Source organism: Olea europaea, chromosome 6, assembly GCF_002742605.1.
Source record: "Olea europaea var. sylvestris chromosome 6, O_europaea_v1, whole genome shotgun sequence".
Taxonomy (NCBI): domain Eukaryota; kingdom Viridiplantae; phylum Streptophyta; class Magnoliopsida; order Lamiales; family Oleaceae; genus Olea; species Olea europaea.
Window position 1 is genome coordinate 20,127,509 of NC_036242.1, and position 11,836 is coordinate 20,139,344.

At 37.9% G+C, this 11,836-nt stretch overlaps 2 protein-coding genes across 2 annotated transcripts in view; one reads left to right on the forward strand and one right to left on the reverse strand.

The window, feature by feature from the left end:
- Positions 1 to 5,127: 5,127 nt before the first annotated feature.
- On the reverse strand, positions 5,128 to 6,125 carry LOC111395256. The gene is made up of 3 exons (XM_023021241.1): positions 5,940 to 6,125; positions 5,406 to 5,744; positions 5,128 to 5,277 (listed from the first exon to the last, which is right to left on the reverse strand). The coding sequence occupies exons 1-3, from the start codon at positions 6,123 to 6,125 to the stop codon at positions 5,128 to 5,130; spliced, it is 675 nt and encodes a 224-aa protein (XP_022877009.1).
- A 4,163-nt stretch (positions 6,126 to 10,288) lies between these two features.
- LOC111395257 (heavy metal-associated isoprenylated plant protein 47-like) overlaps positions 10,289 to 11,836 on the forward strand; it is a gene marked incomplete at its 5' end in the record, with an annotated part of 3,374 nt that continues 1,826 nt past the window's right edge. Inside the window, 2 exons of the mRNA XM_023021242.1 lie at positions 10,289 to 10,370; positions 10,635 to 10,751. Coding sequence (XP_022877010.1) covers positions 10,289 to 10,370; positions 10,635 to 10,751 — 199 coding nt within the window. The remainder of the gene's footprint in view (positions 10,371 to 10,634; positions 10,752 to 11,836) is intronic.

The window sequence follows — 11,836 nt, forward strand, 5'->3', positions numbered from 1 at the left end:
AAGCATTCTCACGTCCCAATAATACTTCTGCAACCTCAATCCAATTGAAATTATGTGGGATCGGGACCACATGATTCCAGGTTAGCTGATAATAGTCATGAATCACTTCTGGTAAGAACATAATCCATTTACCCCACCCATGTTTGATGTGGATGATCTGATCCAGGAGTGTCGATTTCTGTATTGAAGTTGGCATAGAACTCATTCACCAAATTGTCATACACTGGATGTGGTCTTTCAATTACTTTCTCCCAACCACAGTTGTGGTTTAAGTAAACTAATTCAAAACCGGGGAAATCATCCAACTTAACTGGCCTTTCGGGGATGAGTGCCCACTCGCGGACAACATTGGTGTAACGGGCTACTGTGTCTAAGGATAGAAATCTCCTGAGACCCCCATTCGGGCTTTCTAGTCCGGGTTGTGCCAGATGCGGAACCAACCTTCTCTTTTCCTTTTGATGTTCTCTTTGGCGGCATTCTGCAAAGGTAAGAAAAGAGGTGTATAAAGCTCTTGACTTGTGATAATTAAGAAAACAAGAGAGGATGGCTGTGAAGTGCAAAATCTCCAAACTTACTTCAAAGTGCATATATAGCATGTAAGAGTGTACTTTCCAATGAATGAGTTCAATATAGTATCGAAATTGCATAAATATGAGAAGCTCATAAACTGTGGTCCAAACATGCACTTTTTTTTTTTTTTTTGAAATTTTGACCCGTGACCAAGTGGGGACTTTCAGCCCCGGGCATCACCGAGAAATATCAATTTTTTTCCCAAGTGACCTCTGAACACATGAAAGTATCCATATTATTCTAGCTCATATCCGAATTTCAAATCATTTGGACTTCGTTTGGGTTGTCAAATTACGTGCCGAAGTGGGTGACGTGAGGTGCCGTGATGTGACCTAACCATGTGCCTTAGTGTGGTCAAATTGGGATTCGGTGTTTTCCAAGTTAATTTCCATGTAGTTCTATAGTAAAATACAAGGCAATTCACATCTCATTAACTATACATGCACAGTTTACAAGAATGCCTCAAACATGTCGTTTAGGCGTTTCATCAAACACATCACGTGCATTATATTTGAGCCCTAAGAATCTCATAAATTGAAAAGTGAATCATCCCACAGCACAATCATTATCCAATAACATCAATCCATATCTACCTATTGCCCAATCTCCTCAGTATATATGTATGAATCTAGCACACATTCGGATTAAAAAATTGAACCAAAATTTCAATTGAGAAGAATGGAACAAATTCATACCTTAGAATTGATGAAGTTGTGATAAATGCGTGGAGTGCTAGGTGAAGTACTTTGACTGATTGGTGGTGTGCGTGAAATTGGGGAGAACTCTTGCCCTAGAACTCGTCTTGTGCGTGAGTGTGAGGGGGAGGGAATTTTGGGGGTGATGGGAGGAAGTAGTGTGGAAGAGGTGGGTTACGGGCTTAAGACCCGTAACTGGGTCACTATGCGACCGCATAGTGTTGCACTATGCGGTCGCATAGTACAACAATATGGGGGCCACTTTGCTTTCAGTAATGGTCTGTGTGACTGCATAGACCATTTTTTTATTTTTTTTTCAAATTTGAATTATGAAAAAAAAAATCAAAATTACAATTTTAACCCCCAAAACGCAACTTAAATAAAAATTTCCCCCAAAGTTGGTTTTCAATTAAAAAATTTGACTCAACTAATATCATCCCCGAAAAATTTAGAAACCTCCAATTCAATGGGATATGTGCTTACCGAAGGACTTAGCACCAAAACCAATTTATGGAATAAACTTGAAACTCATTCCAAAAATTTTTATGAAGAACAACTTTGTGCATCGAAATGCATGACTTCACACTCAATCCCCCAAAACAACTTCAATCAACTTGACTCATGCCACCTTATGTGTGTAATGCTTAGACTTGTATGCGTGAAAGATCGATGACCTAACAAAAAAAATGCAAAAGTGAAAATTAAACAACTCCTAAAATAATGTGCAAAGTAAATAAATCGAAGGATACGGTGGGTTGCCTCCCACCCGGCGCTAGGTTATAGTCGATAGCTCGACTTTTCTGCAACTGCTTTATTTTGACGTCCCGAGTTGAACGATGGACTTTTGGTTGGAGAAGTTATTGCCCCAGTAGTGTTTCAGCCTTTGCCCATTAATAGTGAAGGTACCCTTAGTCTCATGGCGGACTTGTATAACCCCATATGGTAGGACTTTCGTGACAATATAAGGGCCCGACCACCGTAATCGTAGTTTTCCTGGGAACAGCTTGAGTCTAGAATTATATAATAGCACTGTTGCCCCACTTCGAATTCTTGCCTCTGAATATGCATGTCATGCCACCTCTTGGTTCGCTCCTTGTAGAGTTTTGAATTTTCATAAGCTTCCATTCTAAATTCATCTAACTCATGAAGTTGCAGTAGGCGCTTTTCACTGGTGGCACTCAAGTCCATATTTAATTGTTTCATAGCCCAATATGCCTGGTGCTCTATTTCTAGTGGCAGATGGCACGTTTTTCCAATAACTAGGCGGTATGACGACATGCTTATCGGTGTCTTGAATGCTATCCTGTAAGTCCACAATGCATCGTCCAGCTTTTTAGACTAGTCCTTTCTAGATGAGTTCACTGTGACCTCGAGTATTCTCTTCAGCTGCCGATTAGATACTTCAACTTGCCCGCTGGTTTGTGAATGATATGCAGTAGCAACACAGTGTTTAACGCCATATTTATTCAACAGCTATTCAAACTGGCGATTACAGAAGTGTTTGCCCCCGTCATTGATTATAGCTCGCGGTGTACCATATTTGGTGAAAATATATTTCTTCAAGAACCCAATTATTGCCTTTGAGTCATTTGTTGGTAGTGCAACTGCTTCCACCCATTTTGATACCTAGTCCACTGCTACCAAGATTTACTGATTTGAGAATGGAGGGAAAATGTCTCATGAAGTCAATTCTCCAAACATCGAATATCTCCACTTCCAAAATGTTATTCAGTGGCATTTCTTTTCTTCTCGAGATATTTTCAGTGCGTTGACATCTGTCACACCTCTTGACAAACTCAAAGGCGTCTCTAAATAGTGTAGGCCAGTAGAACCCTGATTGTAGAATCTTTGCAACTGTTTTCTAAGCCCCAAAGTGCCCTGCATATGCAGATGAGTGGCAGTGCTTGAGAATCTAATGTACTTCTTCCTCATGTATGCATCTCCTTGCTATCTAATCAGCCCCTCGCCTATAGAGAATTGGATCCTCCCAGAAATAATACTTCAATTCAGCGAAGAACTTTTTCCTTTGGTGACTTGAGTAGTCCAGCGGTGGGATGGAATTGGCCAAGTAATTGACGATATCTGCGTACCAAGGTGCTTCATCTGCTCTCAAATCTGATCATCCGGGAAGATATCATTGATGTCTACTAATTCTTCTGTCTCCCCAGGCTCTAATCGGGATAGGTCATCCGCTACTACATTCTCATTGCCCTTCTTGTCTCGTATCTCGATATCAAATTCTTGCAGCAACAGTACCCAACGAATCAATCTCGACTTTGCATCCTTCTTTGTAAGTAGATACTTCAATGCAGCATGATCTGTGTAGATGATGACTTTAGACCCGACAAGGTATGATCTGAATTTGTCGAATGCATATAACACGGCCAACAACTCATTTTCAATGGTGGCATAATTGATTTACGCATCATTTAGAGTTCTGCTTGCATAGTAGATCGCATGAAAGATCTTGTTCCTCAACTATCCTAATACTGCACCTACGGCATGATCACTGGCATCACACATCAATTCAAAAGGTAGTTCCCAGTCTGGTGCCACAATTACTGGTGCTGTCGTGAGCTTCTCCTTTAAAGTGTTGACTGCTGTGAGGCATTCCTCATTAAACTCAAATGTTACGTCTTTCATTAGCAAATTGCATAACGACTTAGTGATCTTCGAGAAATCTTTTATAAATCTCCTATAGAACCCCGCATGCCCCCAAGAAGCTGCGAACTCTTTTAACTGATGTAGGTGATAGTAACTTCTCAATAACTTGAATTTTTACCTTGTCCATCTCAATTCCTTTTATCGAGATCTGATGCCCGAGTACAATACCTTCGTGTACCATAAAGTGGCATTTATCCCAATTTAAAACTAGGTTTGTCTCCTTGCATCTCTGTAAGACCAAATTTAGGTGTTCTAGACATTCATCGAATGAAGATCCAAACACTGAGAAGTCGTCCATAAAAACCTCAATAAACCTTTCAATCATATCATAGAATATTGCCATCATACACCTCTGAAATGTGGCTGGAGCATTGCAAAGATCAAAAGACATCCTACGATAAGCAAAAGTATCGTAGGGGCAAGTGAAAGTGATCTTCTCCTGATCATCTAGTGCAACAGGTATCTGATTGTAGCCCGAGTATCCATTAAGGAAGCAGTAGTGTGAATGTCCAGCCAACCTCTCCAACATCTGATCAATGAATGGGAGTGGGAAGTGATCCTTTCGTGTAATTGCATTGAGTTTGCGATAATCGATGCAAACTCTCCATCTCGTAACTGTTCTGGTGGAAATTAATTCATTCTTCTCATTTTTCACCACTTTGATTCCCCATTTTTTCGGTACCACTTGAATTGGATTGATCCATGCACTATCTGAAATTGGGTAGATAATTCCTGCATCCAGTAATTTCAGTATCTCTGTCCTGACTACTTCCTTCATGTTCGGATTCAATCTTCTCTGACCCTCTATACTTGGCTTGCAATTTTCTTCCATTAGAATTTTATGCATACACAGAGAATGCCTGATCCCTTTAATGTCAGCTATTGTCCACCCAATCGCCGTCTTGTTCTCTCTGAGTACCCTGAGCAATTTTTCTTCCTCCACCTCACTGATTGTGTTTGAAATGATTACTGAAGTGTATTTGACTCCCCCAAATATGCATATCTGAGATGTGGCGGTAGTTACTTGAGTTCTAAAACTGGGGGTTGCTGAATGGAAGGCGGTGGCTTTGTATTTCCCATCCCCAGTTTCTCGAAGTGCCTCTTTTGGGTCTATAGCGGGTTGGTCTCCAAAAACTTCGCACATGTTTCAATTTCAAGAGAATCTGACTGAACTGATTGGGTTTGTGCAATGCATGCCTCAGGCGTCAGATGGGTTATGAAGTAAGAATGTTTCTTGTACTGCCTTGTCAATAATGTCAACTTGGTAACAGCTATCTGATTCTACTGGCAGTTTCATGGCCTTGAATACATTGAACGATATATGCTCCTCTCCCAATCTTAAGATCAACTGTCCCTTTGAACATCAATTAACGCTCTCCCTGTGGCCAGAAATGGTCTGTCAAGTATCAATGGGACATCCTTGTCTTCTTCCATGTCCAAGATAAGAAAATTCACTGGGAATATGAACTTTTCAACCTTGATAAGCACATCTTCAATTATCCCTCTGGGATGTGTCAGTGACCTGTCCGCCAGCTGAAGTGTCACAGTAGTCACTTTAGCTTCTTCCAAGCCGAGGTTCCTAAAAACAGACAGAGGCATTAAATTAATACTTGCATCGAGGTCACATAATGCTTTATCGAAATAGACTTCACCAATAGTGCAAGGAACAGTATAACTCCCTGGATCTTTCAGTTTTGATGGGAGCTTTTTTTGGATTCTGGCACTGCATTCCCCCGTAAGCATTATTGTCTCATGGTCCTCCAGCTTGTGTTTATTTGATATAATATCTTTGAGAGACTTCGCGTAGCTAGGCATCTGGAATAGTGTATCGGCTAGTGGGGTGTTGATATGGAGCTTTTTGAAGACTTCTAGGAATTTTTTGTACCGTTGCTCCAATTTTTGCTTCTTCAACCGCTGTAGAAAGGGAATCGGAGGCTCGTATGGGTTGATTGTGACTTTGGCCTTATCCTGTGACTTTTCTGAATTTTCCTTTGGAGTTGATTACTTTACAACAATCTCTTCTTCAGCAGGGGAAGATGTCTCTTTAATCACACCCGGTCTCTTGATATGGATTTTAGGCAATTGTACTCTACTTCGAGTTGTAATGGCCTTGGCTTGTTCTTTGGAATTGATTTCTGTGTTACTCGACAAGTTACCTGGCATTTTACCAGTCAATGCGATGGTCAACTGCCCCATCTGAGTTTCCAAATTTTTGATGGCTGCATTTTGATTTTGAAGTGTAGCTTCGGCTTTCTCCATGAATTTTCCTATCGTATCTTCCAATTGAGGCCTCTTCTCTTGTTGTTGAAATTGTCCCTGTGGCTTATTTTGATTCTGGTTGCTCAAAGAGGAGTTGGGATGCTTCTTCCAACTGGGATTGAAAGTTTCTCCATATTGATTGTGTTGTTGGCGTTATCCCCACTGTGCAAGTCTGCTTGCTCAATTCCTTACTGCTTGAGTATTGGGCATTATGATGTTTTATGCTCAACTCCACATTCCTCATAATTGCTCTTCTTAGCTTGTGCTGATTGTGATATGCTTTTCACCTTGTGATACAGAGAGTTGATTTTTGTAGATATTGCTAAATAAGTATCCACCTCATAGACACCCGGAGTTTTCCTTGGAATCGCCCCCTCAGAAGACCACATGACTGTTGTGGTAGCCATTTTCTCAAATAATTCCAATGCCCTATCAACTGTTCGTTTGGATATTGAGCCATCTAACGCTGAATCCACCATGATCTTGTGGTATGGAAATAACCCTATGTAGAATAATCGAATTTGGGTCTTTTTATCAAACCCATGTTGAGGGCACTTCCGGAGCATTTTTTGAATCTGTTCCAAACTTCGTCAAATGATTCAATTTCTCCTTGACTAAATACTGATATGTCATGTCTCAGTTTCGCCATCTTAGCTGGGGAGAAAAACTTTGTGCAGAATTTGTTTACCAACTCGTTCCATGTAGTGATACTTGCAACCGAAAGTGAATCCAACCATTCAAGTGCTCTGTCTCATGGCGTATGTGGAAACAGCCTTAGCCTAATAGCATCGTCCGAAATCCCTTGGTATCTGAAATGTTGACACATATCCAAAAATCAAGATACGTGTGTATGTGGATTCTCCTTGGCTTTGCCATAAAACTGGTGTCCATTTTGAAATAGCTGTATCACATTGGTCTTCAACTAGAAATTTGGCTGCCCAAATGGTGGATACACTATGCTGGATTGACTTTGAATTACTTGAGGAGTCAAGAAATCTCCCAGAATCTCCTTTCCTTCATCCATTGCCTCTCTTTCATTAGCTTGAATAATGTGATTGTTTAGTTCGTTAGCCATTTGTACTTGTGCTTCTCGATGATCTCTTTGCAGTCAATGAAAGGTGCGCTCAATTTCAGGATCAGCTGGAATCAATTCTCCTCTAATCGATCGTGGCATGCAAATCTCAGAAACAAAACCAGTACGAGCACTGAGATTCAAAAAATTTAAATAACTAAAACACAAATAAAGGATAATAACCTAAAATAAAAACAAAAACAAAATTATACTAGCAAAATAAAAATTGAAGTTCGAATTAGTGTCTCGAGAAATAAAATTAAACTAAACTTAATCCCCAGCAACGATGCCAAAAACTTGTTCACGAAATTATTTCTTTTGATTTAAAACTACCGCAAGTGTACGGTTCGTTAACAAGTAATAAAGTGGATTAAATGAGTCTAAATATTATCTCACAGATATTGATTAGTTCAATTTTATCTATCGTCGCCTTAACCGAAACTAAATTACTAAAGTGAATGCGAACCTAATGAAAACCCTAATTTTGGAAAGAAAACCCTAATTATGCAATTTTTATGATTGAATTAAATTAAATATGTAAAGCAATATTTTTAACACTCTAAAATGAAATCAGATGTTGAGAACGCACGTTTGTTGTAATCAATAGAACTTAAACACACTAGAATCACGATTTCCTATGCAATTCTCACTTTAAATTCCTAGTTTTACAATGTGACAACACACTTCAATTGTGACGAACCAATGTTCCTAAGTCTATCCAATACTCTCTCTCGAGATGTATCGAACCTATTTCTATATACCACCGGCCTATATTTCTATGGCAAGTGCATATGTAAAAATGCATGCGGTTTTATGAACACTTAAAGATTCACGTAGGGCATAGCAGTATATTTCTATCCCCTGTCGGACCCTACAATGATTTATATTATGTCGAACCTATTCCAATTCTCTTGAATGCAAGAATAAATCACCCAAACTCACACAATTATGGGCCCCTTAATTCGAAAACAATAATTGCATATAAATCATTCAAAACAATATAAATATGTCTTAATGTCAAATTGCAAAGTTAGAAAATAAAAGATCAAATTACATGGTACATCGATCTCCTAGCACATAAAAATCTAGCCTAACATGATTAAAATAAAAGAATACATGAGATTTTGGATAAAAAGCATCACCGGGTTATGAAATCTTGAGAAATTTTGAAGCTCTTCGTGTAAATCTTTGTTCTTGAGCTTAAAATCCTCTCCAAGAAGTGTTTTTCTGCCTCCAATACGTTCTGCTTCTTTTTGGACGTCTTTTGATATTTATATCAAGTGAAAATTAGGTTACCAAAAGAGCTTCAGTCGTATAAGGAAACTGCAGAATCGGCCCCAGAACTTGTTCTATGCGACCGCATAGTACATTTCTATGCGTTCGCATAGAGTAAAAAAATTTGAGAAAAAATTCTCGGGAGGCCTCTATGCGACCGCATAGAGGGTAGCACTATGCGGTCGCATATTGCTGCCAACTATGCAAAATGTCTATTTTGGTCCTCGAACTTTCATTTTTCTTCATTTTAGTCCCTTTATAATTCCTTCTTCTTCCAATCATCTTGTATCGCTTTCGAGTTAATACTTAGAATATTTGCATTCCCAGGTTGCTTTTTAGTTCAACTTTTGAATATTTGCATCCTTAGTCCCTGAACTATCACTTTACTCCATTTTAGTCTTTTTTCGGCTCTTTTCTCCTGAATTCCACCATTTTCATAGAAATTCCTATATTGCATGAATTCAACGAGATTAAGTCACAATCCATACATTTTGCTTGTAATTAAGTCATGTTTGTGATCTAAATAAGTGTGCAAAAATACACTTATCATGAGACATTGCGTTTGAAGCTTAAGTTAAAGAGCATAAGAAAAAGTTCATAGCGTTCACTTGTTGGCTCTTTAATCAATAATTTATTGTCCTTCTTGCTAAGTCCTATAAAATGTGTGAATGAAAAGTAAATTTGACCAACTTATAACTTAAATTATACGTTAAACTTTGTGAATGTATCAAATATGCCATGTTACGAATAAATTTCTTATGCTTATAAGATGGTGCTTTCCTATTTCACCTTAATTAACAATGGCTGTGTTTATACGTCAAAAACCTAAAATCAGACGAAATTACAAACCTTGATAGGAGTTCATACAAAAGATTAAGGTCAACTATAGTAGTAACAACAACAAAAAAAATGACAACTAGAGCTCGACCCATACACGATTTTACTCATTGTATACCTTATAAATCTCATTTGATATATTTGCTTAGTAGATCATATAAATATGATGTACAATCTCCATTATTCTTGATTGGAAGTGATTTTTGAAAATCGCTTTTCCGTACATTCATTTCAATCACATTCTTCCAAAAAAAACAAACAAATAAATAAATAAATGTGTGCATCTTAAAATTTTTCTCTCTCTTATTTTCAACCACACAATCTTCTAAAAAATAATATTACACGTAAAAAAAAATTACTTCTTTTTCAACCATTTATTTTAAAAAAAATACTATTTCACCCATTTTTACATCAAAAAATGAGGGTCAAACGAGGGCATAATTTGGTCAAACAGTTGGGGGCGAAACGTTAACAAACGTGTTCCTGGATTTATAGTATTGACTAAGATTAGCAGGCTATCTGTCTAATACACGTAGAAGCAATATTTACTCTCATATCATGTGATTACATTCAAAGAAGTCCAAAATGAACATGCACTAATCTTCAGTCACAAATTAATCGGAATACTTAATATTGACTTACGGTTTAGAGTCATCGCCGCGTTGGATCTGTTCACATTGCAAGAAAATTCAGAAGCCACCGTAAGTTAGCTTCAAGAATGCTTGAGCCTTCGTTATATATATGCATAACATAGAGCTCCTCCTTCCGACCACCATTATTGATCTAACTTCAATAGAGCTCAGCTCCCATTTCATTACTAGCTCGGTGCAGGCTGACAGCTAAATATGCAGGTTAATTATTTCTATAGTTAATTAAGACGTGTTTTAGCTCCAATTTTGGTTTTAATGTTTGAATTTTGCAGAGAATTTCTATAAAGGTGCAATTTAAATGCGACAAATGCAGACCCACGGCCATGAAAATTGCTGCCGGGACTTCAGGTATATATTGAATCATTGTTGAAGAATCAATAGATTAAATTTCAGGGTTTAATAATATTTTCTCTTCTTTGCTAGTTTATATTCTTTATCTGGTATTCTCTTATGTTGTACCTCTGGTTCTTCGTCTAAATATATCAACGTGACGACAAACTAAGCTCAATATGTATTTAATTGCCGCAATTTTCTCCTTTATCTGAAATTGAGACCGGCTATACGAACACACACATATAGTATAGAATGTTCTAAATTTTGGTTGTGTTTTAGGTGTGGTTTCAGTGGCAATAGAAGGGGAGAAGAAAGACCAAGTGGTGGTGCTCGGAGAAGGAGTAGATGCAGCTGCCTTGACTAGCTTGTTGAGGAAGAAAGTGTTATGTATTTATGGTATAAATATAAAATGTGAAAGAAATAATCAAATTAGATAAAGTGCCAAAGTGGTGGGAAATGTGACATTTGTGTGGGACGTCAGGGGTTCGAATCACTCCCCACGTAAATATTAAAATGTCTTGATTGGGGCCTTGGGCTCTTGGGCTTCCTTGACTAAAATAAATATTTTTTTTTGTTATTTAATTGGTAAAACTAGCCAGTATTTTATGACTGTTTGTTTTTGTAACAACCCACTAACTGCCATTAAAACACCCACTACTCAGTCATTAAAATTCTACATTAACATGGTGAAGACTGTTACCGCCATCCTACCTATATAAACCCATATCTCGTTTTGGAAAAAGACACACACAAAGACAATAGAAAAATCATCTTGCATCAATCACTCTTTTCATATTGTGAATTTCTTATATTCGGGTTTTTATATCTATTCTGGAGTACAATTGAGAGTTCTAGAAAAACCATTCGTGATTGCTGCACAAGTGGTTTACGATCGTTGTATCCTGGAAGTGATTGTCCACGGAGGTCGCAGCAATTATTGACGGGCAATTTCACTTTAGGACATCGTGCCGTCACGAGACTCGATCGGACGATAAGTTTTATATTTCTGCTTATATTGTTCTGATCACTGTTGCAACTAATTATTTTTCTAACAGAAAGTCGGCCATGCCAGCCTAGAACTTGTGGATGATGTTTAATTAAACAAACTTGCATATCAAGTAATCGAGAATTTTTATGTATAGGGAAAATAATTGCTTTTATTTTATTATCATTCCATCTCCAAAAATCTGTCATTGATGTCAATAAACACTTTCACCATCAAAATGTTTCGATTGAAGTTTAGACGCCATGTATTTCCAAAATCAGTGAAAGTCATTGATGGATACGACTCCCATCTAGAATATTGACAGTGTCCAAAATGGAAAACTTGAGCGTACATTCAACATCACGGGTTCACTCTTGTTTACTACATAGAAATTCGACTTGACTTCGTAAATAGTTACTACTTGATACTGTAAATTTACTGCAACAAGGGACTACGGACCTGTTCGATTATGAGAATTGATTTTTTGATCGTTAAA

Coding starts and splice junctions, on each gene's coding strand:
- LOC111395256 (XM_023021241.1), bottom strand. CDS start 6,125: ATGGGGCAGTTGACCATCGCATTGACTGGTAAAATGCCAGGTAACTTG. Junction 5,745..5,939: donor CTGCTGAAGAAGAGATTGTT/GTAAAGTAATCA, acceptor ACACTATTCCAG/ATGCCTAGCTACGCGAAGTC. Junction 5,278..5,405: donor TTGAAGATGTGCTTATCAAG/GTTGAAAAGTTC, acceptor TCAAAGGGACAG/TTGATCTTAAGATTGGGAGA.